Source organism: Homarus americanus, unplaced genomic scaffold, assembly GCF_018991925.1.
Source record: "Homarus americanus isolate GMGI-L3 unplaced genomic scaffold, GMGI_Hamer_2.0 scaffold28172, whole genome shotgun sequence".
NCBI classification, from domain to species: Eukaryota; Metazoa; Arthropoda; class Malacostraca; order Decapoda; family Nephropidae; genus Homarus; species Homarus americanus.
In genome coordinates this window covers 327,501-352,500 of record NW_024738604.1, presented here as the reverse complement: position 1 = coordinate 352,500, position 25,000 = coordinate 327,501, and the positions used below count along the sequence as shown (strand labels likewise).

General features: G+C 43.8%; 1 protein-coding gene across 2 annotated transcripts in view; it reads right to left on the bottom strand.

Moving 5' to 3' along the window:
* Positions 1-25,000, bottom strand: part of LOC121874083 (polypeptide N-acetylgalactosaminyltransferase 2-like) — a 131,831-nt gene that overhangs the window by 37,171 nt on the left and 69,660 nt on the right. For both annotated transcript variants that reach the window (XM_042377992.1, XM_042377993.1), the window contains one exon: positions 10,382-10,722. In XM_042377992.1, coding sequence (XP_042233926.1) covers positions 10,382-10,722 — 341 coding nt within the window. The remainder of the gene's footprint in view (positions 1-10,381; positions 10,723-25,000) is intronic.

The following is a 25,000-nucleotide window of genomic DNA, read 5'->3' as shown; positions in this document are numbered from 1 at the left end:
TTAATTATATTTCAACATGTCAGATCTTCAGGTGATCCCAGAACTGTGTAAAGTTAGACACGCATGTTACCTGAGCACCGTTCCTGCACAATACACAACAATAAGGGCGTGAACACTAGTATCCTGGAAGTGTTGAGATGGTAGACGATTGCACAAGAGGTTATCAATGACCTTGAGGGAAGATTAATAAAAAAAAAGAAACTTGAAATCCGCATTGCTCAAGTGGTCGCTGTACATGACTGCCCACACGATGTAACTCAAGTGGAATTTTAAAGAGAATGAATTTGCATGGTTAGGTTAGGTTGGGTTAGGTTTTGGTTAGGTTAGGTTGGGTTAGGTTAGGTTAGGTTAGGTTTTGGTTAGGTTAGATTAGAATATATCACTCAACCGGATGAGTTAATTTGATAAGTCGGTGTTGATATGGCTAGTATCAGTTGCCTGTGACGGGGTGGGGGTGACGGGATGGTGTGACGGGGTGGAGGTGACGAGGAGGGTGTGACGGGGAGGGTGTGACGGGGTGGGGGTGACGGGGTGGAGGTGACGAGGAGGGTGTGACGAGGAGGGGGTAACGAGAGGGTGACGGAACACGCAGGACACGACACAACGATAAATATGGGTAACGGTGTTAACCCCCCTAAGCCAAGTGACTCATCGGCTGACCTAACGTGTGTGTGTGTGTGTGTGTAAGAGAGCCTCAAAGACCTAAAATCTACAACAATTACAACAACAACAACCACAAAATAACAACAATAACACCATTACATCACCACCTGCACCACCACTACTACTACCACCACCCAAAACTACCCCCACTACCACCACCACCCAAAACTATCCCCACTACCACCACCCAAAACTACCCCCACTACCACCACCCAAATCAACCACCACTACTACCACAACAACTACAGTCACTCTCGTAGATCTAAATATACTACAACAGCCTTGACCACAAACTCCAAAAGGTCACTAAGGCATAAAGAATCTTGTTCCATTCACGTACAGTACAGTCAAGGCAATACAACTCTTATTGACTCTCCCTCACAAACAAGGTCATTACCAGCCAAACAACTTCCATTCATTAACACACACACACACACACACACACACACACACACACACACACACACACACAAAGGTTAATGTCTCCCGGATTAACATAATTACTTACCTTCCCTTTTAGTTGCACTTTATCATAATTTACTTCTTTCATTAGTACCTTTTTTTCGTATAAAGTAACATTATGTAACCTAACCTAACCTAACCTAACCTAACCTAACCTAATCTAACCTAACCTAACCTAACCTAACCTAACTACTAATTTGTTACCGACATAATTAAATCGATTTTTTATCATCTTTCTTTACCATGTACAGGTATATAGTAGGTTGGGTTAGGTTAGGTTAGGTTAGGTTAGGTTGTACTTTAATCCATCACTGTTAAATATACCATGTAAAGACTATAATGACTATAACAACATAACTACCACTATTACCACTACTACAACTATTAATATCATTATCACTACCACCACCACTACCACCATTATAACCATTACCATTATCACTTCTATCACCTCAACCAACACTGCTACCACTGTTACCACTCCCACCCCCACCAACTACACAACCTACCACCACCCTACACACATACCATTACCACCAATACCCTCCCCTACCACCATTACCATCACACCCCTAACACCCTCCACACCACCATTACCACCACTCTCACCCTCAACCACTACCACCATCACACCCCCAACACCCTCCACTACCACCATCACCACCACTACCACCAACCACCACCAACCACCACTACCACCAACCACCACCACTACCACAACACGGGTATAAAACATTCACCTGATATAATTTGTTTGTGTCATAATCTCGTCCAGGGGAAAAAAAATGGGGATAAAAAAGAAATATAGATGGAGAAAGACAGAGAGACACAGAGAGAAAAGAAAGAAAGAAAGAAAGAAAAAGAAAGAAAAGAAAGAAAGAAAGAAAGAAGAATGAAAGAAAGACGGAGTAAATGTACTACAAAGAAAAATTAACGAGATAATAAAAAAAAGATAGATGGAGAGAGACCAAACAAAGAAAATGGAACAGGAAAAACAAAGAAAAGAAAACAAGGTCAGTGAAAACGATAAAACGATGTACTTGAATATACGACCATCATACATACACAGACTGGGGGGCTGGGGGGGCGGAGGGTGGCTGGGGAGGGGGCGGAGGGGTGGCTGGGAGGTGCGGAGGGGGTGGCTGGGAGGAGGGTGCAGGAGGGGTGGCTGGGAGGTGCAGGGGTGGCTGGGGAGGGTGCGGAGGTGGCTGGAGGTAATACTGATGTTATCTATTAACAGTTCGACAGTTTATTTGTGGGTGGGGCTGTCACGGTCTCTTTGTCACGCGTTCTGTCCTCCCGTCACCCCTTGGTTGTGTTGTGACGGACGGGTAGTGGAGAAAGGAACATACATACATACATACATGTATACATACATACATCCATACATACATACATACATTACATCCATACATACATACATCCATCCATACATACATACATACATACATACATACATACATACATACATAGATAGATGAATCGAAATCAACCATAATAAACCAAAACAAAAGAGAAAGAAAGGGAGGAGGAAGACAGAAGAGGCAGGAGGAAGAAGACATAAACAAAGAAGAGACAATAAAGAAGAAGAGGGACAATAAAGACAGTGAGGAAGTGAGGATAAAGTCAACGAGGAAAATAAATGAATAAAAAGAGGGCCAAGGGAGGGCCGACAGGGATGTGGTGTGTGTGTGTGTGTGTGTGTGTGTGTGTGTGTGTGTGTGTGTGTGTGTGTGTGTGTGTGTGTGTGTGTGTGTGTGTGTGTGTGTGTGTTTTAGGACTCTCTCTCTCTCTCCTCTCTCTCTCTCAGTCAACAACACACCTCCTCCTCTGTCCTAAAAATACATAAATTAACACCTAATGATATAGAGACTATTGTAATGTGATATATGTTTAGACACACACACACACACACACACACACACACACACACACACACACACACACACACACACCCACACACTGAACACAAATATTTTTTTGTTTTATAAGGCATGACAGACTATATCTATCAGGCAGAGCAGAGGCCAGCAACAAAATCTTGACGTGTGTGTGTGTATATTATTAATGATAATATATTAACATGTGTGTGTTCTCTCTCTCTCTCTCTCTCTCTCTCTCTCTCTCTCTCTCTTTCTCTCTCTGGCAGTGCAAGCAGACCTCACCCAGACACTATAAGAACAAGATATAGTCTGTCTTCTGTCTGTCTCTATCTGTCTGTCTCTGTCATCTCCTGTCTGTCTATGTCCTGTCTTCTCTGTCTGTCTCTTTCTGTCATCTGTCTGTCTCTGTCTGTCTGTCTGTCTCTGTTTGTCTGTCTGTCTTCTGTCTCCTTATCCTCAACTCTCCTTCTCTAGAAATGCAAATGAACTTCCCGGAAAGAAAATATTGTGTGTGTGTGTGTGTGTGGTGTATGAGTGTGTGTGTGGGTGTGTGGGTGCATGAGGTGTGTGTGTGGTGTGTGGGGTGTATGTAGTGTGCTGTGTGTGGTGTATGAGTGCGTGTGTGTGAGTGTGGCAAAGGTGTGTGTGTAGAGGCCAATAGTGTTGAGAGTTACAGTAGATGATGGGTACAGAAATCTGTGCTTCTCTTCCTCCTAGTTCTTCTTCACCTCTCTCCTTCTCCCTCACTTTCTCTCCCTCCTCCTCATTCTCCTTCTCCCTCCCTCCCTCTCTCTCCCAGGTAAAGTTAACAAGGTAGGGATTAATCACATATAAACCTCCCTACTTCCTCAGCCCCCTCCTTCTTCCTCCCCCCCTCCTCTCAACTAGACTTAACAAGGTGAGGGAGTCAATGACCGAATAGTTCAAGGGGCGGCTCTTTCTCTCTCTCCCCTCCCTCTTCTCCCCCACATTACCTGAGGCACCAGTGGTGGGGAGGAGGGAGTAGGGAAAGAGAGAGGGAACACTGATGTTGAGAGCACTTGTGTTCTGCTACACACACACACACACACACATAGGGAAGGAAATAAAAATAGAAGAACAAGAGCAACTACACAAAAGAAAGGACTAAGAGACAGACAGACGGAAAAAGAGGACACAGACAGACAGACAGACAGACAGACAGAAAGACAGACAGACAGACAAACCATAGACAGAATTCCATCCACTTACTCAAAAGGACTAAATCAATACACCAGGTTATATAACAATGTGGAAACAACAACAAAACAAAAACAATGTATTGACCTCATCGTCACCTCACCCTAATACTTAGTTAAAAGGTCAAGTAAGGTCAATTATTAAGAAAATCCTGAGTGTCTTTTTGGGGGAATTTTACATAGTTTACCTTTATATAATTAGTAATTTTTTAGGTAATAATATTTCGGATATTTCCTTTAAAAATAACTATAAAATTCAGTCTAAATTTTTAAGTAATAATAGAAAATTTCCCTTTAAAAATCACCTTTATAAAATTCCGTCAAAACTCATGCAATAACAACGACAGACAGACAGACAGAAGAACGAACAAACAGACAGACAGAAAGACAAACACACAGACAGAAAGACAAACAGACAAACAGGCAAAGACAGACAGAAAGATAAACAGACAGGCAGAAAGACAGACAGACAGACGCAAGGAGAACCGAACTCAACACCCATTCTCATTAATGTAGGTTGAGATAATGAAACAAAATCAAACAAAGAAATGGATCAAACAATAAGAGAAACTTAATATGTGTAATTATTAGATTAAAATGAGAGAAGATAATGTGAGGGAGAGTGTGAGGGAGAGTGTGAGGAGTGTGAGGGGGAGTGTGAGGGAGTGTGAGGAGAGTGAGAGGGGGAGTGAGAGGGGGAGTGTGAGGGGAGTGTGAGGGAGAGTGTGAGAGTGAGGAGGGGAGTGTGAGGGGAGGTGAGGAGTGTGGGGAGTGAGGGAGAGTGTGAGGGAGGTGGGGAGAGGGGTGGGGAGGTGTGAGGGGAGGTGTGGAGGGAGTGTGAGGGGGAGTGTGAGGGGAGGTGTGAGGGAGAGTGAGAGGGAGAGTGTGGGGAGGTGGGGAGGGAGGAGTGAGAGGGAGTGTGAGGGAGAGTGAGAGAATGTGAGGGGAGTGTGAGGGAGAGTGTGAGGGAGACAAATGTGTGAGGGAGGAGTAGAGAGAGAGAGAGTGTGGGGAGACAAATGTGTGAGGAGGAGTGAGGGAGAAAGTGTGAGGAGTGAGGGAGAGTATGAGGGAGAGGGTGTGAGAGAGTGAGAATGTGAGAGAGACATAGGCAGGTGTTGTGGGGTGTAAATATTACATGTAAGTCATTCCATACGTCAGGTCAAAAGGTATGTATGGATTAATTATGTGTATGTGTGTGTGTGTGTATGTATGTATGCGTGTGTGTGTGTGTGTGTGTGTGTGTGTGTGTGTGTGTGTGTGTGTGTGTGTGTGTGTGTGTGTACCTGGGGGTTAGGTCTCATCCGTCCCTTTTATATTCCCAACGACAAACCGGCTACAATAACTAGTTCTAAAGCTATTGACTATTTCTAAAGTTCAAAGATCAAGTGTCAAGGATAACTGTAATAGGAGGTAATAGCCAGGTGAGTTGGCATTTGAGTCGAGTGCAGCGTCATTTAGTACTTGTGTTTATATAGGGAAAATTGTCACTGGTTGAGGTGGTGTGGTGGTGGTGTGGCTGCGTTGAGGAGGTGGTATAGGGTGTGGCTACGTTGAGGTGGTGGTATGGTGGTGTGGCTGCGTTGGGGAGGTGGTATAGGGGTGTGGCTACGTTGAGGTGGTGGTATGGTGGTGGCTGCGTTGAGGAGGTGGTATAGGGTGTGGCTACGTTGGGGTGGTGGTATGGTGGTGTGGCTGCGTTGAGGAAGTAGTGGTGTTGGGTGTGACTGAGTTAAAGTAGTGGTATAACATCAACCAAGTCTCCCTCCTCGAAATGTAAACCCCAGTGAGTCAGTCAGGTCAGGCGGACATAGAGCTGCCTTACGCGACACCAAAACAAACAGCCGTGGGTATAGACACATGCTACTGGAGGTGGAAGATGTTGACTGAGACACTGGACAAAAGAGCAACGATGTGTGGGTGGGGGGCGGCCTGCTAGAAGACTGATGGAGGGTGGATGTGGGCAGGGTTAGGTGGAATTTGGGTCCAAGAGAGTGGGAGTTGGGTGGAAGGGGTCGGGAGTTGGGTGGAAGGGGGCGAGTGAGGGAAGAAATTGGGCGGAAGAGGGAACAGGGACAGGAAGTGGGCGGAAGAAGGCGGGCGTGAGGGAGGAGTTAGACTTGTGTATATGTTGTAAAGGCAAGTTGACGAAAGTTTTGGCCGGCACGAAGACGCGTCCATTACTACCAACACATGTGGTGATGAGGGGTGAGTGAGGGGTGTGGGGGAGGGTGAGGTGGAGGTGAGGGGGAGGGGTGGGGGGTGAGTGGGGGAGGGTGGGGAGGAGGGTGGGGAGGGTGGGGGAGGGTGAGGGGTGTGTGAGGGGGAGGGGTGGGGGGGCGTGAGGGTGTGGGTAGGGGGGTGGGTGGGGGAGGGTGAGGGGTGGGGTGAGGAGGTGTAAGATGGTGAGTGAGGATGAAGGGGTGTGAGGTGGGGGAGTGTGAGGATGGGTGAGGGTGTGTGAGGGTGGGTAAGGGGGTGTGAGGGGGGGGTGAGGGTGGGTAAGGTGAAGTTGAGGGGGAGGGAGGGATGTGAGAGGCAGGGGTGAGGGATGTGTGAGGGCGGGTGAAGGGGTGGGTGAGAGTGTGGGTGTGAGTGTTTAACGGGGTGAATTTGGTAGTCTGTGTGGGTGTGTGTGGATCAGCGTACAGCCTAGGTTCACAGTGGCACTATACGGTCGACCAACTCCTGTATACTGAACACAAGAGGAATCGATATTATGACCCCCTGTGGTTTCTCTCTCTCTCTCTCTCTCTCTCTCTCTCTCTCTCTCTCTCTCATAAGCCCGTGTGTCTGGCGTGTGGGTGTTGGTCCGATGAGCCTGTTATACACTTATCGCGCTGTGCTAAGTTCCAGATGTGTTCCCTGCAAGATAACCTGCGCATTCCTCTTTACAGCACTGTGCATTTCTTGCCTGTAGCAGTGTGCATTCCTATTTGATGAACTGTGCATTCTTCTTTGTTGGATTGTGCATTCCTGCCTTTTTGAACCGCGCATTTCTAATTTTAAAGCGTTCATTCCTCCTTCCCGGCTGCGTCTTTGAATTTTCCGAACTGTGCATTCAGATTTTCAGTCGTATACTGTGCATTCCTGTAGTTGTGTGTATTCTTGCCTGAAGCCGTGTATATCCCTGCTTTCAATTCCCTCTCCCTGCTTTGTTCCTTGCACACACACACATTTGCATTCCTTCCTGCAGTCATGTGTGTGTGTGTAAGTTGATCAAGTGAAGGCTTGTATTATTTAAGTTAATATTGTGTTAAAGTTTGACAAAATAACGCTAGTCTCAGTTAAATATCACCGCCATTGTCATTAATAGGACCCGATAGCAACACCCGATACCAGGTCCCGATACCAACACCCGATACAGGACCCGATACAGAACCGATAGCAACCCGATAGCAGGACCCGATACCAGAACCCGATAGCAACACCCGATACCAGGACCCGATACCAGAACCCGATACCAGGACCAGATACCAAAATTCGGTGACAGGAAGGATGCACCAGCAGAGAGACCCGATAACACACACTCAGTAGAAGGAGATAAATGCCAGTCTCGCTAATTGAGTGTGAGTGTGTGTGTGTGTGTGTGTGACGCATCAAAACACACACACACACACACACACACACAACATAAGCCCCCCTTCCACCGTCTTGTTTACAAAAGGTTAACTTATTATCTTGGTGAACTAAACACAACTAAAATATGTTCTCCCTCCCTCTTCCTCCTATACCACAGCCCTCCTCCCTCCTCCTTCATAACCCCTCCTCCTCCACCAACCTGCCCCTCCCTCCCTCCTCCTCCACCACCCCTCTCTCCCTCCCTCCAACACACCTCCTCCCAACACTCTGAGTGAACAAGGACCAGACGACAGCCAGGAGCGAGGGAATGAGTCCTTCTCACAGGTAAACAAGCCCCTCCCCTCCAGCCCTTCCTACACCATAAAGTTTCTCTACATTATCACCTGGGGGAAGAAGAAGAGAGAGAGAGAGAGAGAGAGAGAGAGAGAGAGAGAGAGAGAGAGAGAGAGAGAGAGGTCAAATAGACAAGAGGAGAAAAAAGAGATACAGAGAAAGATAGAGAGAGATACAGAGAGAAAAAGATACAGAAAGATGAAAGATGAAGAGAGAGAGAGAGAGAGAGAGAGAGAGAGAGAGAGAGAGAGAGAGAGAGAGAGAGAAATCGGCTGGCAGACCCATTAATCATCGCCTCAGAGCTACGCTATCAGGTAAACTAAAGTGTCTTAAATTTACCTCAACAAGACACAGATGATCAAAGCCACAGAAGCCACACGACCACAAACACACAGAAACCACCTGAAACCACACCAAAGCCACAGAACCACAAACACGCCACAGACACCACACACTGAAACCACACCAGAAGCCACACCAGAAGCCACATGAAACCACACCAGAAGCCACACCTGAAACCACACCAGAAACCACACCTGAAATCACACAGGCCACCAGAAGCCACGAAGCCACACAGAAACCACAAGAAACCACACCTGAAATCACACCAGAAGCCACACCAGAAGCCACACCAGAAACCACACCTGAAACCACACCAGAAGCCACACCAGAAGCCACACCAGAAACCACACCTGAAACCACACCAGAAGCCACACCAGAAACCACACCTGAAACCACACCAGAAGCCACACCAAATGAGACAATGACAGTAAGTATTCTGAGTGTGTAGTTTGACTCAGCGTGATAAACAATGACTCAAGTGCATCATCATCTTGCAAGTGGATGTAATGAAGACACTTAACTCAGCGGGAAGACAAACATTACTTCCTCCTGTAGACCAAAACCTGTGATTATTTCTTTTTTCCGGGGATTAAATTCAATCGTATCTGCTATAGTCACAACTCTCCCGGATGGTTTCTTCCCAATAGCTGTGAGTTCCCCAAGAGGTGAGTTTCCAAAGATGTGAGTTTCCTTGGGCTTTGAGTTCCCCAATGAGTTTCCCAAAGAGTTTCTCTGGGCTATGAGTTCCCCAATGTGTGAGTTTCTCTGGGCTATGAGTTCCCCAATGTGTGAGTTTCCTAAGGCTATGAGTTCCCCAAGGCTGTGAGTTCCCCAATGTGAGTTTCCCTAGGCTATGAGTTCCCCAATGTGAGTTTCCCTAGTTGTTAGTTCCTCAATGAGAATTCCCCGGGGCTGTGAGTTCTCCCGGGGGGGCTTGGAGGGATGTGGTAACCGCGCCCCTCAGGTCCCCAAGGGGAAGAAAGGGGTGTAGGAGAAAAAAAAACCCTAAAATGCCTGAGGGAGAATAAGAGGAGCTGAATAAAGGTGGGGAACAGAGGCACACGGTGATGATTTAGTGTGTAAGTGTGTGTGTGTGTGTGTGTGTGTAGTAAATCCCAAACTCCACTATCAGCACTGGCCAGAACTTGAGTGAGCAATCCTTTGCAAATGAAACTTCCTCTCCCCACACACACTAATCATATTTTCTACACGACTGACCCATCTAACCCCCCCATCCCCCCAACACGTTCCTCCGTCACTGTCAGGGGAAGGAAAAAAATAACATGAGCGAACAGGATACAGCACCGTGATATAACATCCTGTAACCTCATGAACCAAACAGGAACAAATTACAGTAACTAAATGAGGATAATAATTACAAAGATGTTTCAGTGCCGCAAGAGACACACACACACATACAGACGAATATAATACAGAGGAATAAAAGATAAACAAACTAAAGACCCAATTCAGGTGAGGAATATAGACGTGTGTTAAGTAGATCAATTAAGGTAGGTGTAATAATGTTCACAGGTAAATTAGGTGATGTTATATTCTAGGGAACAGTATTTATTTTTTAAAGGTTGTCCAGATGTCAGGTGCATCAAGTAAATTGGTTGGGGTGGGTCAAAATGAAATCTCTATACCTCCAATATATTGTACACTGACTCTCTCTCTCTTGCTCGCTCTGTCTCCTAATCTAACCTTCCCCTCTACAATTTAACATAACCTAAGCTAACCAAACCCTCTCTAACCTAACCTAACCAAACCTAACATAATCAAACTCTCTAAAAGAAACCAATTAGCAGGTTATGAAAGGCATAACAGGTATTGGCCAACAGGTAAACCCAAGTCATCCTAACAGGTATACAAAACACATCAATCAATCAAGGTACTCACGTAAAATGCCTCGTGTCAGGTATGGCTCTATTAGACGGCAGCTTATCACTCTCTGCCTGGTTGAACTTATTCCTATCATAGGCATCAGCTCCAGGGGTCAAGGTGGCAGCTGCTATGTAGGCATCCTCGTCTAGGAACAACGAAGGTACCACTATTCCCCCTCCCCCAGCACCGCCCCCAGCACCCCCTCCACCAGATGCTCCTCCACCTGCTAAGCCTACACTCGATGACGCTATTTTGCTTGACGATGCTTGTTGTTGTTGTTGTTGTTGTTGTTGCTGTTGTTGTTGTTGTTGGGTCACTGCAGAGTCTTTTAATCGCAGCGCCAGATTCTCAGAGCCCTGGGAAAGAAATAGTAAGGTTAAGTATAAGAAATAACTGCTGTAATCTGGAAATACAATCAATAATTATACTTTAACCTGGAAATACAATCAATAACTATACTGTAACCTGGAAATACAATCAATAACTATACTGTAACCTGGAAATACAATCAATAATTATACTTTAACCTGGAAATACAATCAATAACTATACTGTAACCTGGAAATACAATCAACAACTAAAGTATAACCTGAAAACAAAATCAAAAGCGAGACAGACAGACAGAGAAGAAGAAAAAGAAAGAGAGAGAGGAAACAGACAGGCAGACAGACAGAAAGTAGAAGAAATAAAGAAGAACAACGATGAAACATATGAATCCAAAATGGCTTCCAAAACACACCGAGACTATACTATACTTTACTTAAACTATACAGTAGATAAGAGTATACATGTAATGGAGAAGAGAGATGAACTAACATACAGACACTAGATATATGAACCTGACCACAGCACCATCACCACCACAATACTACTACACCATCACCACCACACCACCACCATCACCACAATACTACTACACCATCACCACCACTACCACAAAACTATCTAAACATTACCACACCACTACGACCATCATCACAACACCACCATCAACACCACACCACCACAACACCACCATCACCACCACACCACAACACCACCATCACCACACAAACAAGTCACTACCACATCACATATTCATAAGCCTCGACTAAAAATATACAAACTATACATTATATTTTTCCTTCTGGAGGAGATTAAGCTTTGACCCAATTTATTGTCTTTGTGTGTGTTCCCTCTCTTTTTCCTCCTTTACTCTCTCCTCTTTCCACTTCCTCCTCTTCTTCCCCCCCTCCTCCTCCCCTTACACTTCTTCCCCTTCTCCCTCTTCCTTCACACTTCTTCCCTAATCCTTCTCCTTCACTCTTCTCCCCCCCCTCCTCCTCCCCTCTGTTCTTTCTCCCCCTCCCTCCCCTCCTCCTCTTCTCCCCCCCTCCTCCTCCTCCTCCCCCTCCTGTTCTTTCACCTCCCTCCCCTCCCCTCCTCCTCTTCTCCCCTCCCCTCCCTCCTCTTCTCTCCCCCCTCCTCCTCCTCCCCTCCTCTGTTCTTTCTCCCTCCTCCCCTCCTCCTCCCCTCCCCTCCCCTCCCCTCCCTCTTCTCTCCCCTACCTCCTCCCCCCATCACCAGGTTGATGTATCCACACTTGAAGTCACCATCACTTGAGGTATTAATTATCACGAGGGTAGAGCAAGAATTCCGACTCAACTCTTGACTATAAATTCTTAATCCATGACGTCAATATGAACTGGACTGAGATAGAGAGAAAAATAATAATAATAATGATAATAATAATAATAATAATAATAACAAAACTAGTGATAATAATAATAATGATAATAAAAATAGTTATAATAAAAGTAATAATAATAATAATGATAATAGTAATAATAATAATAATATTAATAATAACTCCTAAAATTTACACCACTGGGTAAAGATCTTGAAATAGACAGACAGAAAGCATATTTAAAGACATTAACTTACCCCATAATTATCACACACGCTAATAATACACCTACCAGCAATACTCTATCCCCACCAAAAAATACATTATTCATACCTATAAATACATTATTCACAAGTATACATATATTATTCACAACTATACATACATTATCTACATCCACACGACGTTTTACACATAAATTATTCACATCCTCGTTTGGTATGTAACATTTAAACAGACATCACACCTAGGGTCTCGTAGTTCCCGATAACAAAGATAGAAAGTTTATTCTTTCTTATTGTGATTATTTCCCGAGTGATTATTTCCGCTATGAAGGAAATGAAGGAAAGAGGAGAATGAAGACGAAAAGAGAAGGATGAAGGAGAAGATAAGACGATAAATAAGAACAAGAACAACAAAAATAACAAGAACAAAAGGATAAACCCAACCTTAACCTTTAAAAAAAATAATTAATAAACCAGACTCTATGATTAATAAACCAATTCCGTTTTATTACAAGTTTTATATAGTGATTAAAGCAGGAAGTTAAACAATTAAAAAGACTCATAAAAAAATTATTGTTTTGGTTGTCTGTTTACCGCTAAGGGCTACTGACGTCACGGCCAATGAGTGGTGCGTGATGTAGGAGTGACGTCACGGCCAATGAGTGATACGTGATGTGGGAGTGACGTCACGGCCAATGAGTGATACGTGATGTAGGAGTGACGTCACGGCCAATGAGTGATACGTGATGTGGTTAGTGGATTAATGAATTAGTTATTATTTATTAAGTGGCTCCACGTGTAGGACTGAGTATGTGGTCTGGGTGTGGGATTAATTTATTTATTTTTAATGATAAACTTTAGTAAACTTATGGTGAACAACTTTTCTAATTAGATTTATTTGTCAGGGTAAAACACACACACAGTAGGCGAGTATGTGAGGGTGTCAGGAGTGATAAGATGCACCAGCAGGAGAGTATGAGGGTGTCAGGGAGTGAGTAAAGATGTACCAGCAGGAGAGTAGAGGGTGTCAGGAGTGAGTAAGATGTACCAGCAGGCGAGAGTATGAGGTGTCAGGGGAGTGAGTAAGATGCACCAGCAGGAGAGAGTATGGGGGTGTGGGGTGAGTAAAGATGTACCAGCAGGCGAGAGTATGAGGGGTGTCAGGGGAGTGATAAGATGCACCAGCAGGAGAGAGTATGGGGTGTCAGGGGAGTGAGTAAAGATGTACCAGCAGGAGAGAGAGTATGAGGGTGTCAGGGGTGAGTAGATGTACCAGCAGGAGAGGTATGAGGGGTGTCAGGGTGAGTAAAGATGTACCAGCAGGAGAGAGTATGAGGGTGTCAGGGAGTGAGTAAAGATGTACCAGCAGGCAGGTATGAGGTGTCAGGGAGTGAGTAAAGATGTACCAGCAGGACGAGAGTATGAGGGTGTCAGGGAGTGAGTAGATGTACCAGCAGGAGAGAGTATGAGGGTGTCAGGGAGTGAGTAAGATGCCAGCAGGAGAGTATGAGGGGTGTCAGGGGTGAGTAAGATGTACCAGCAGGAGAGTATGAGGGTGTCAGGGAGTGGTAAAGATGTACCAGCAGGCGAGAGTATGAGGGTGTCAGGAGTGAGTAAGATGTACCAGCAGGAGAGAGTATGAGGGTGTGTCAGGGGAGTGAGTAAGATGTACCAGCAGGAGAGAGTGAGGTGTCAGGGGTGAGTAAGATGTACCAGCAGGAGAGTATGGGGGTGTCAGGGGTGAGTAAGATGTACCAGCAGGAGAGTATGGGGTGTCAGGGGTGAGTAAAGATGCACCAGCAGGAGAGTATGAGGTGTCAGGGAGTGAGTAAAGATGCACCAGCAGGAGAGAGTATGAGGTCAGGGGTGAGTAAGATGTACCAGCAGGAGAGAGTATGAGGGTGTCAGGGGGTGAGTAAAGATGTACCAGCAGGAGAGTATGAGGGTGTCGGGGTGAGTAAAGATGTACCAGAGGAGAGAGAGAAAGGGGTGTCAGGGAGTGAGTAAAGATGTACCAGCAGGAGAGAGTATGAGGGTGTGTCAGGGGTGAGTAAAGATGCACCAGCAGGAGAGTATGAGGGGTGTCAGGGAGTGGTAAAGATGTACCAGCAGGAGGAGAGAGTGTAGGGGTGTCAGGGGGAGTGAGTAAGATGTACCAGCAGGAGAGAGTATGAGGGTGTCAGGGGTGAGTAAAGATGCCAGCAGGAGAGAGTATGAGGGTGTCAGGGAGTGAGTAAAGATGCACCAGCAGGAGAGAGTATGAGGGTGTCAGGGTGAAGGACATGACTCTGATCATTAACCATTAAGCCTCTGAGACACTCTTGACTGAGTCTCTCCTTGGTGGTGGTGACCTTTAACCTCTTCTTCAGGTACAAAGGAGGTCCCGATGATTAGATACTCTCTAATAATAATCTAATCGGAAATCTAACCTAACCTAACCTAACCTAACATGATCTAATCTAAACTAACTTATCTTAACATAACCTAACCTAACCTAACATACCCTAACCTAACCTAACCTAACATACCCTAACCTAACATACCCTACCTAACCTAACATAACCTAACCTAACAACCTAACTAACCTAACCTAACCTAACATACCCTAACCTAACCTTACCCTACCCTAACCTAACATAACATAACCTAACAAAACCTAACCTGACCCAAACTAACCTGACCCCAAACCTTCTACCTTAACCTAACCTAGCCAAACCAAACATAATCAAACTTAACCTATAACCCAATCCCCAGGTAATGCTAGGCGTGTCTAATCATCAGGTGAAATAAGGTGACGTTATCTAAATCCCCAATTAATCTAACAACAGTCAATTTATATGTACTATTGACGTCACATTTAAGAGAAGAAAATACATCATCTTACTCACCAAAACAACATACATCAGTCAAGTCACGAAGGGAGGAAATGAAACCCCCCCCCCACAAGTACAAAAACAAAAATCAAAAAGAAAAACACAACAAAACAAGAGTGGTTGGGGATTTTTTTTGTGGGTGTGAATGTAAGTTTGGATATTTTCCGTGTCTTGTCTCAGGTCAGAAGAGGTCACTTACCTTTTTATACACATGTGATGCATTCCAAGATCTGAGACACAAGCCTTTACTCAGAACAAAGCTGACATATTTGAGGGTAAGTGGGAAGTAGGTTAGGTTAGGTGTGGGATGGGATAGGTTAGGTGTGGGATGGAATAGGTTAGGTGTGGGATAGGTTAGGTTAGGTGTGGGATGGGATAGGTTAGGTGTGGGATGGGATAGGTTAGGTGTGGGATGGGATAGGTTTGGTGTGGGATAGGTAAGGTTTGGTGTGGGATAGGTGGGTTTGGTGTGGAATGGGGTTGGGTTGGGTGTGGGATGGGATGGGGTTAGGTGTGGGATGGGATGGGTTTGGTGTGGGATGGGTTGGGTTTGGTTATTGGGATGGGTTGGGATTGGGTGTGGGATAGGTTGGGTGTGGGATGGGATGGGTTTGGTGTGGGATGGGTTGGGTTATGTGTGGGATGGGATGGGGTTGGGTTGTGGGGATGGGATGGGTTGGGTGTGGGATGGGATGGGTTAGGTTAGAGGTTACGTTGGTGGGAGTTAGGTTAAGTTTTGGACCTTTCAGTTATGATGGCAAGGTTAGACAGAAGGGCACACACACACACACACACACACACACACACACACACACACACACACACACACACACACACACACACACACACACACACACACACACACACATACACACACACACACACACACACAGGACGCAACGCAGGACGGTCAATAAGTCGCCTCACTGCTTCATGTTGAGAGAAAATGGAAACAGTAACTTAAGTAAAAGAAAATAGAAAAACTAATCTCAGGTATTCAAATTTAACTACTGATTTATACCTAACCTAACCCATCCCACACCTAACCTAACCCACTAACCCATCCCACACCTAACCTAACTTAATCTAATTCCCCGCCGTCTCTACTGACTTGACGGATGGATAGGACTAGCGAGTGAGGGAGGTTATTTTAGAGTTTGGTTAAATGTTGAGTAATGACTAAATTTTGGGGGTCTATCTTTGTTTATTTTACAGAAACCACCCCGCAGACTGTGATGAAAGAAAGAAAGAGAGAAAGAGAGAAAGACAGAAAGAAGAGAGAGAGAGAGTGTGAGAGAAAGAAAGAGGTTTTACACCATTATCGTCTCCAGCACACACACACACACTGGACAATGATGATACCACCACCTAACCTGCCGCTCTCTCTCTATTCCTTCCTCGACCGTAAGTCCTGCTACGCCACACCAGCTCCCTATACCACACGCTGTGACACAATACACTAACAAGAACCATAACCTACCTACAGTGTTTATAACGGTGTTCTCACTAGACGGTCGTGTTAGGATCCCGTATGTAAATTGTTGTTATTATTATTATTATTATTATTATTATTATTATTATTATTATTATATGTATGTTGTTGTTATTATTATATTTTTTTTTATTCTTGTTCTTTATTAATACTATTTTTAGCGTCATTTTAATTAGTTTCGATGTTGATAGTAATGGAATTGCTACTTAATATACGTAGTGTGTGTGTAGAGAGGAGCTTATCTTGGACTTCTGTTTTCAAAAGATCATCAACTGATAAAATATTTGTATGTACCTTCGACTCTGTGTACATGCGTGACCAACTTCTCTCTTTCTTTCTCTCCCTCTCTCTCTCTCTCTCTCTCTCTCTCATCATTGTTGGAAGTAATACGATAATGGCTGGGGGCGGCTGGAGACAGTGGTGCCTCCTCTCTCTCTCTCTCTCTCTCTCTCTGGTCAAGCCCGCTTTGCCAGTATAAAAAAAAGGAATAATCAGGACATTAGTGAACAATAGAGCCACGAGCCACACCTCCCTCTCACTCCCCTCCCTCCTTCCCGACTCTCCTCTCCTTCCCTCTCACCCCCCCCTCCCGACTCTCTCTCCTCTCCCATTCACCCTCCCGACTCTCTCCTCTCCCACATTCACCCTCCCGACTCTCTCCTTCACATTCACCCACCACGACTCTCTCCTCTCCACCCCCCCCTCCCGCTCTCTCCCTCTCACATTCACCCCTCCCGACTCTCCTCCTCTCACATTCACCCTCCCGACTCTCTCCCTCTCACATTCACCCTCCCGACTCTCTCCCTCTCACATTCACCCTCCCGACTCTCTCCCTCTCACATTCACCCTCCCGACTCTCTCCCTCTCTCTCATAACATTGCTCTCCTCACTATAACAACAACACCGTTATAAAGAACAAAAACCCTCGACCTGAACTAGAACAGAACTGGATCGAGTGAATAATTAATACAGCCGTAAAAAAAACAAATCATATCCCAGTTAATTTGCCAACCGAATTGTCCCTCAAAACACCGAACCAATTACCAAAGACAATTACTATTTGTTCCCATTACACACAATCTGTAGGTAAACAAATTACCCCCACCAGCCGAAGCAAATTGGCCAATTAATGAACAAATCACACGTAGATACACAAACAACGGCCGCCATTATAAACAGGACAGGTAATGAAGCCAATTACTGCTGTGAAGTTAAGAAAATTACGAGTTGATTAACGTAACTACTAGGTGATGAGGTTGAGAGAGAGAGAGAGAGAGAGAGAGAGTCCATGCAATCAAAGAGAAGGAGAAAAGACACAACCTATACTCTCTCTTTCTCTCTCTCTCTCTCTCTCTCTCTCTTTCAACCTTATCACATATCGTTACTTAAATAAACAACAACAATAACAAAAGCTTTAAGCATATGTATATTGTTTGCGTATTTGTTTATGCACTTGTTTGCTTTGTATGTAATAATTCATGTTATCTCTACAGTGAGTGTCCGATTATATCAAAGCATATATGTGTGTTCTTCAATGCATGTGTGTGTGTACCTTATAAGCAGGCGTGTGTGTATACATCAAAAGCATTCGTGTGTGTACCTTAAAAGCAGGCGTGTGTATACGTCAATGCATACGTGTGTATATTCCTCAAAGCACGTGTGTGTGTGTGTGTGTGTGTGTGTGTGTGTGTATGTGTGTGTGCACCTCAAAGCAGCGCGTGTGTGTACCTGAATGCATGTCTGTGTGTACCTCATAACATGCGTGTGTATTCCTCAAAGCAGCGCGTGTGTACCTGAATGCATGTCTGTGTGCACCTCATAACATGCGTGTGTATTCCTCAAAGCATGCGTGTGTATGCGTGTGTGTACCTCATAACGTTTGTGTACTTCAATGCATGCTTGCGTGTGTGTGTGTGTGTTTGATTTTATTCCCAGCAGATGTATAATCGAGCGGGCGGCCGTCACGTGATCATCAGACACGTGTTCCAGGGAAGCCAAACACGACATAACTCATCGACAATAACAGGGCTGAGACGTGACCCATGGCCGGGTTAATGTGCGATGTGTAGAGGCCAGACACCGACACCTGGCACGCTATGGGTGACAGACAGAGACGGAAAGAGAAACGGGGAGAGACAGACAGACGGAAAGACAGAGAGGGAGACAGAGACAGACGGAAAGACAGAGAGAGGGAGACAGAGAAACAGAGGAAGACAAACAGAGTGCACTCATAGACCTAACTTCCTCACGCTGTACTTCCTATACACATAACATTCACACAACCAGTTCATACGGGATTCAGCCAATCAGCATTGAGTTGTTTACATTCTCATCCAATCACCATCCAGTTTCCTTAAAGGTATATCCAATCACTATCGAATTTCCCTATCCATTCATCATGCAGTTGCCTGCGCTTTCACCCAATCACCGTCGAGATGCTTGCGCCCTTACACACACACACACACACACACACATTTGTCAATAAAACTTACCTGACACCTTCACATTCACCCGCCAGGTATAATTAATTGACCCCCCCCCCCGCCAACCCAGTAGTGAAGATATACTGTATATAGTGTCAGGACAAAACACTCACCACTTGACAAATTCTCAAAAGGTTTCCACGTTAAATCTGTTAACTTTAATTAAGACAGGTATAGAGTCTCCTGCACTTACGAATATACCTGGTAGAGTAGCTAGGGGAATCTAACCTAACCTAACCTAACTTAACCTAACCTAGCCTGTCTCTAGTTGAACCTAACCTAACCTACCCTGCCTTCAACTTAACCTAACTTAACCTAACCTAGCCTGTCTCTAGTTGAACCTAACCTAACCTACCCTGCCTTCAACTTAACCTAACTTATTCCACCCTGCCTTCAACCTAACCTACCCTGCCTTCATCCTAACCTATCCTACCCTGCCTTCAACCTAACCTACCTTGCCTTCAACCTAACCTACCTTACATTCAACCTAACCTAACCTATCCTACCCTGCCTTCAACCAAACCTATCCTACCCTGCCTTCAACCTAACCAAACCAAACCTAACGGAAGACGGGGGACTGTAGGAATGTTTTGAGGACTATGAATGACCTGCCGGGTGTGTGTGTAACCCCAGCGGCTAATGGATATGCCAGCAGTAACACCACAATACCATAAAACCGCATAAAAACCAAATAAACCTCATATGAAACACGTAAGACAACACAGAAACCAGATAAAACCGCATAAAACCAGATAAAACCGCATAAAACCAGATAAAACCGCAAAGAGCTAGATAAAACCGCATAGAGCCAGATAAAACCGCAGAGAATTAGATAAAACCGCATAGAAACCAAATAAACCTCATATGAAACACGTAAGACAACACAGAAACCAGAAAAAAACGCATAAAACAGATAAAACCAAATAAACCTTATATAAAACATGCAAGACCGCATAGAAACCAGATAAAACAGCATATAATCACATAAATCCCCATAGAAACCAGATGAAACCACGTATAACCGCATAAAAAACAAATATAGCCGCATAAAACCACATAAAACAGCATATATAAACCACAAAATACAGCACAAAAACAAGTACAAATTATCTACATACTGTACTAACCACATAAACCTCTTCCCCTAAAAACATAAACCAAACATAAAATGACAAAAACGTGAAAAAAAAACAAATACCAAACCACCCCAAAAAAATATAATACATCACATGAACAAAATAAACAAATAAAAATCACAAAAAAAAAAAATAAAAAAAAAAAAAAAAAAAAAAAAAAAAAAAAAAAAAAAAAAAAAAAAATCACCCCCCAAAAAATAACAAAATAATAAAAATCACAAGAAATAACAAATACAAAACATAAAACATAAAAACCAAATACATAGACGAAGAGTGCGGGGAGATATGATAGAAGTATTTAACTGGGTGAAAGGAATCAATAAAGGAGATATAGATAAAGTTCTTATAATATCCGAGCAGGATAGGACTCGGAACAACGGATTCAAGTTGGATAAGTTTAGGTTTAGGAGGGAGATAGGAAGAAACTGGTTTACAAATAGGTTGGTGGGCGAGTGGAACAACCTTAGCAACTTTGTAGTAAGTGCGGGAACTCTGGAAAGTTTCAAAGGGAGGCTAGATAGATTCATGGATGATAGAGAGTGGTAGTAACTCTCGACAGGAGCTGCCATGCACAGGTCAACCGGCCTATTGCAGACTCCTTATTTTCTTATGATCTTATAGAAAAAAAAATCACACGTAAAAACCTCACAACAAAAACAAAACTGCCACAGCTTTCCGCCACTGATCGATCACCTGTACACACACACACACACACACACACACACACACACACACACACACACACACACACACACACACGGACGAAGGAATGACAGTAACAGACAGACACACGGACGAACGATCACACACACAAACACAAGAGGACGAATGTATGGAAGTGACAGACAGACAGACAGACAGACGGACGGACGAATGAATGACGGTAACAAAACAGAGAGAAGAACGAAGTGACATCTAGTTCAGTGCCTGTGAGATAATTTTAGGCTTATTTATCTATTTATTTATTTATAGAACGGTTGAATGTATGTCGCAAAAATATGGATCACAAAACACGACCTAAACGTTGAAACATTCGGGCCGGTGTGTGTGTGTGTGTGTGTGTGTGTGTGTGTGTGTGTGTGTGTGTGGTGTTGCTATGTAGTTAGTAGACACAAGGTTCCTCTCCCATCCACCAGCAATTTACTTAATGGAGACCACACACACTGCGGTCACCTGCCGGCGATAATTGCACAAGATACAGGTAGGTACACACACACACACAAACACACACACACACACACACACACACGGACCACCAGTCAATCATACCTGACATGTTTGTAATTACCTGTCTGTGTGTGTGTGTGTGTGTGTGTGTGTGTGTGTAGTTAAATGAAATCACCACAATCCTTAAAAGTTAAAACTCCCTAAAAAGATAATACCATTTAAAGTGTACTAACTCCTTTAAAGGGGGAGGAGGGGGAGGGGGAGGGGGAGAGGGAGGGGGGATAGTCTACTAACCCCCCTTTGTCTCTCGTCTCTGCGCTGAATAAAATCGTCCAGCAGGTTACCTACATAAAATATTCAGTGTCGTCCCAGTAGTGAAGGTGTTACATAATAATAATAAGTCGATCTTCTACGGACTTATTAAATGATTATAATTATTTTAAGTGTAATAATTCCTTTAAATGTTATGTCTCCCTTAAAAATGCAATACGGTGTTTAAGTAGATATTAAGTTGCAAGAAAGTTTGTATTTACTGTGTGAAAAATAACAATAAGCGAAGAAAAAAAATCGACTAGGATCTGTGTGTTGATATTTAAATTAATAAAAGCCAAAGAATATATAAAATAAACGAGTTATAAATAAACAATAAATAAAAAAAAATCAAATAAACGTAAATATAATGTAAAAAAAAATATGAAAATAAATAATTACATAAAGAATATACCTGTAGATACATACTTTAAAAATAAAATAATAAAACACAAACTTCAAAAATGCAAAAAAAAAAATAAAACTATTTAAACCCATAAAAAAACACAAGTAAAAAAAAATATCATAAACACAAAACCAAGAAAGACGTAAAAGACAAAAAAAAAACCCAGAAAATAAAACACCCCTAAAAAAACAGACACAAACACGCAAACTAAATATACTTCAAACACACAAACACCAGTAAGTATATTTTTAGCACATTCTATCTACGTTCAGCCAAATCAATCGAGTTTCTGGCGATTATAATGGCGTGTCTCCATCACCCATTAACACAGGTATGTCAGCAATGTGTGGGAGGTCAGACAGAGAAAACGAATCATTTATTGATATCAGGGGGAGAGGGGGAGGGAAGGGGGAGAGGGAGAGGGGAAAGGGAAAAGAGGGAGAGGGGTGGAGGAAAATAGGGAGAAATGAGGGAAGGAGGGGGGTTAGAGGGGGAGAAGGGAGGGGGGAAAGGGGGAGGAGGGAGATAAAAAAAGGGGAGAGAAGGAGGTAGAAAAAGGAGGAGGGTAGGAAAAAAAGTCGAGGAGGAAGGCGTGGTTCAGAAGGGAAAGAGACGAACGAACCTTAGTGAGTTAACTGTACCTATCTCACACTGACTGATTGATAAGAGACATCCTTCCCTTATCAAGCTTAACCTAATCTCTAAACCTTTCCCGCATATCACAACAGGAAGGACATGTATATTTATCTTATAACTGGACAATAAAAACAACACGACATTTCCTAATATATCAAAGACTCGACCATTACATATCCTATATAGCCTGAAGGACATGTGTACGTATCCTATAGCCTGAAGGATATGTGTACGTATCCTATAGCCTGAAGGATATGTGTACGTATCCTATAACCTGAAGGATATGTGTACGTATCCTATAGCCTGAAGGATATGTGTACGTATCCTATAGCCTGAAGGACATGTGTACGTATCCTATAGCCTGAAGGACATGTGTACGTATCCTATAGCCTGAAGGACATGTGTACGTAGCCTATAGCCTGAAGGATATGTGTACGTATCCTATAGCCTGAAGGATATGTGTACGTATCCTATAGCCTAAAGGATATGTGTACGTATATATATCTCAGCTTAAGGGAGGGGGGGGGAAGGAGGGGGAGAGAGAGGGGAAGGGGGAAGAGATGGGGGGGGAGGAAGAAGAGATAAAGGAGGGAAGGGGAAAGAGATTAAGGGAGTGAAGGAAACGGAAGAGAGAGAGAGATTATGTTTGATCTCATTTACCTTAACTGACTGACTGATGTATGACGCTAGTACATTAACTAACTAGTATATCCTCAGTAATCAGGCCTCTAACCCCCCATCAGGCTCGTCGTGAAAATCCACCTGGGTACCATATCCGGATAAAGGCAGGGCCGAGTTATCTATCTATCTGTCTGTCTATCTGTCCACCTATCCCGTCTCATTATATCCCGACAGGTGAGGCCAACACAGGTATACTCCCTCACCTAGACCCTACCTCCCTCCCTACCTCCTCTGTATTGGGTTAAAATCATCTGGCTTTAACCAAATACCCCAAAATGGCGTCCTAGTACCGAAGGAGTTAAGTACGCAAAAAAAAAAAAAAGCAATTCTTCTTGTACTTAATATATCACAAACTTGTATATATTGATCAGTAACTTTCAAGCACTTTGTTATTTTTTTACAGTCATTCAGTACTCTTTAAACACACATGGTACAATAGTGATTCTTTAAATGGTGTTGGAATTTAGTTTGTCGTAAATTGAAATGAATTGATTCTACTGTATTGTTTTAGGTGGCAAAAGTTTTTTCATAGTGACGAACATGCGATACTGCACTGTTTATATGTCGCATATGTTCTATTGGTTAAACGTTCTATTGCACAAATTTTCTATTGGTTAAACGTTCCGTTGGACAAATTTTCTATTGGTTAAACGTTCCGTTGGACAAATTTTCTATTGGTTAAACGTTCCATTGGACAAATTTTCTATTGGTTAAACATTCCATTGGACAAATTTTCTATTGGTTAAACGTTCCGTTGGACAAATTTTTTATTGGTTAAACGTTCCATTGGACAAATTTTACTATTGGTTAAATTTCCTATTGGTCAAACGTTCCACTGGTCAAACTATTGTCAAATGTATTAACTCACAAACGTACTAGGGTAGGTTAGGTTAGGTTTACAAAGTTAATTTAATCGGATCTCATGATGATTAGAACCCCGTTTATTTATTCTCTAATAATTATGAGCAACCTATTGTTATTCTAATCCTACTTTACCAAACCGAAAGTAACCTAACCTAACCTAAAGTAACCTAACCTAACCTAAAGTAACCTAACATAACCTGTGCTAAACTAACCTAACCTAACAAAACATAAAATAAACGGTGTCCCTAATCGTCATGAAAGCCATTTAATCTAATCACCTTAATTAACTACACCGACACGTCCACCAGACCCACCGACATACAAATATATACAAACATACACAGCTAACACGGGCATAATGTTGACACTCATCCTAGGAATAAAGGGGGGGAGGGGGTGAGAGGGAGGATGGGAGGGGTGAGAGGGAGGATGGGAAGGGGTGAGAGGGAGGATGGGAGGGGGTGAGAGGGAGGATGGAGGGGGTGAGAGGGAGGATGGGAGGGTGAGAGGGAGGATGGGAGGGGGTGAGAGGGAGGAGGATGGGGATGGGAGGGGTGAGAGGGAGGATGGGAGGGGGTGAGAGGGAGGATGGGAAGGGGGTGAGGAGGATGGGAGGGGGTGAGAGGGAGGATGGGAGGGGGTGAGAGGGAGGATGGGAAGGGGGTGAGAGGGAGGATGGGAGGGGGTGAGAGGGAGG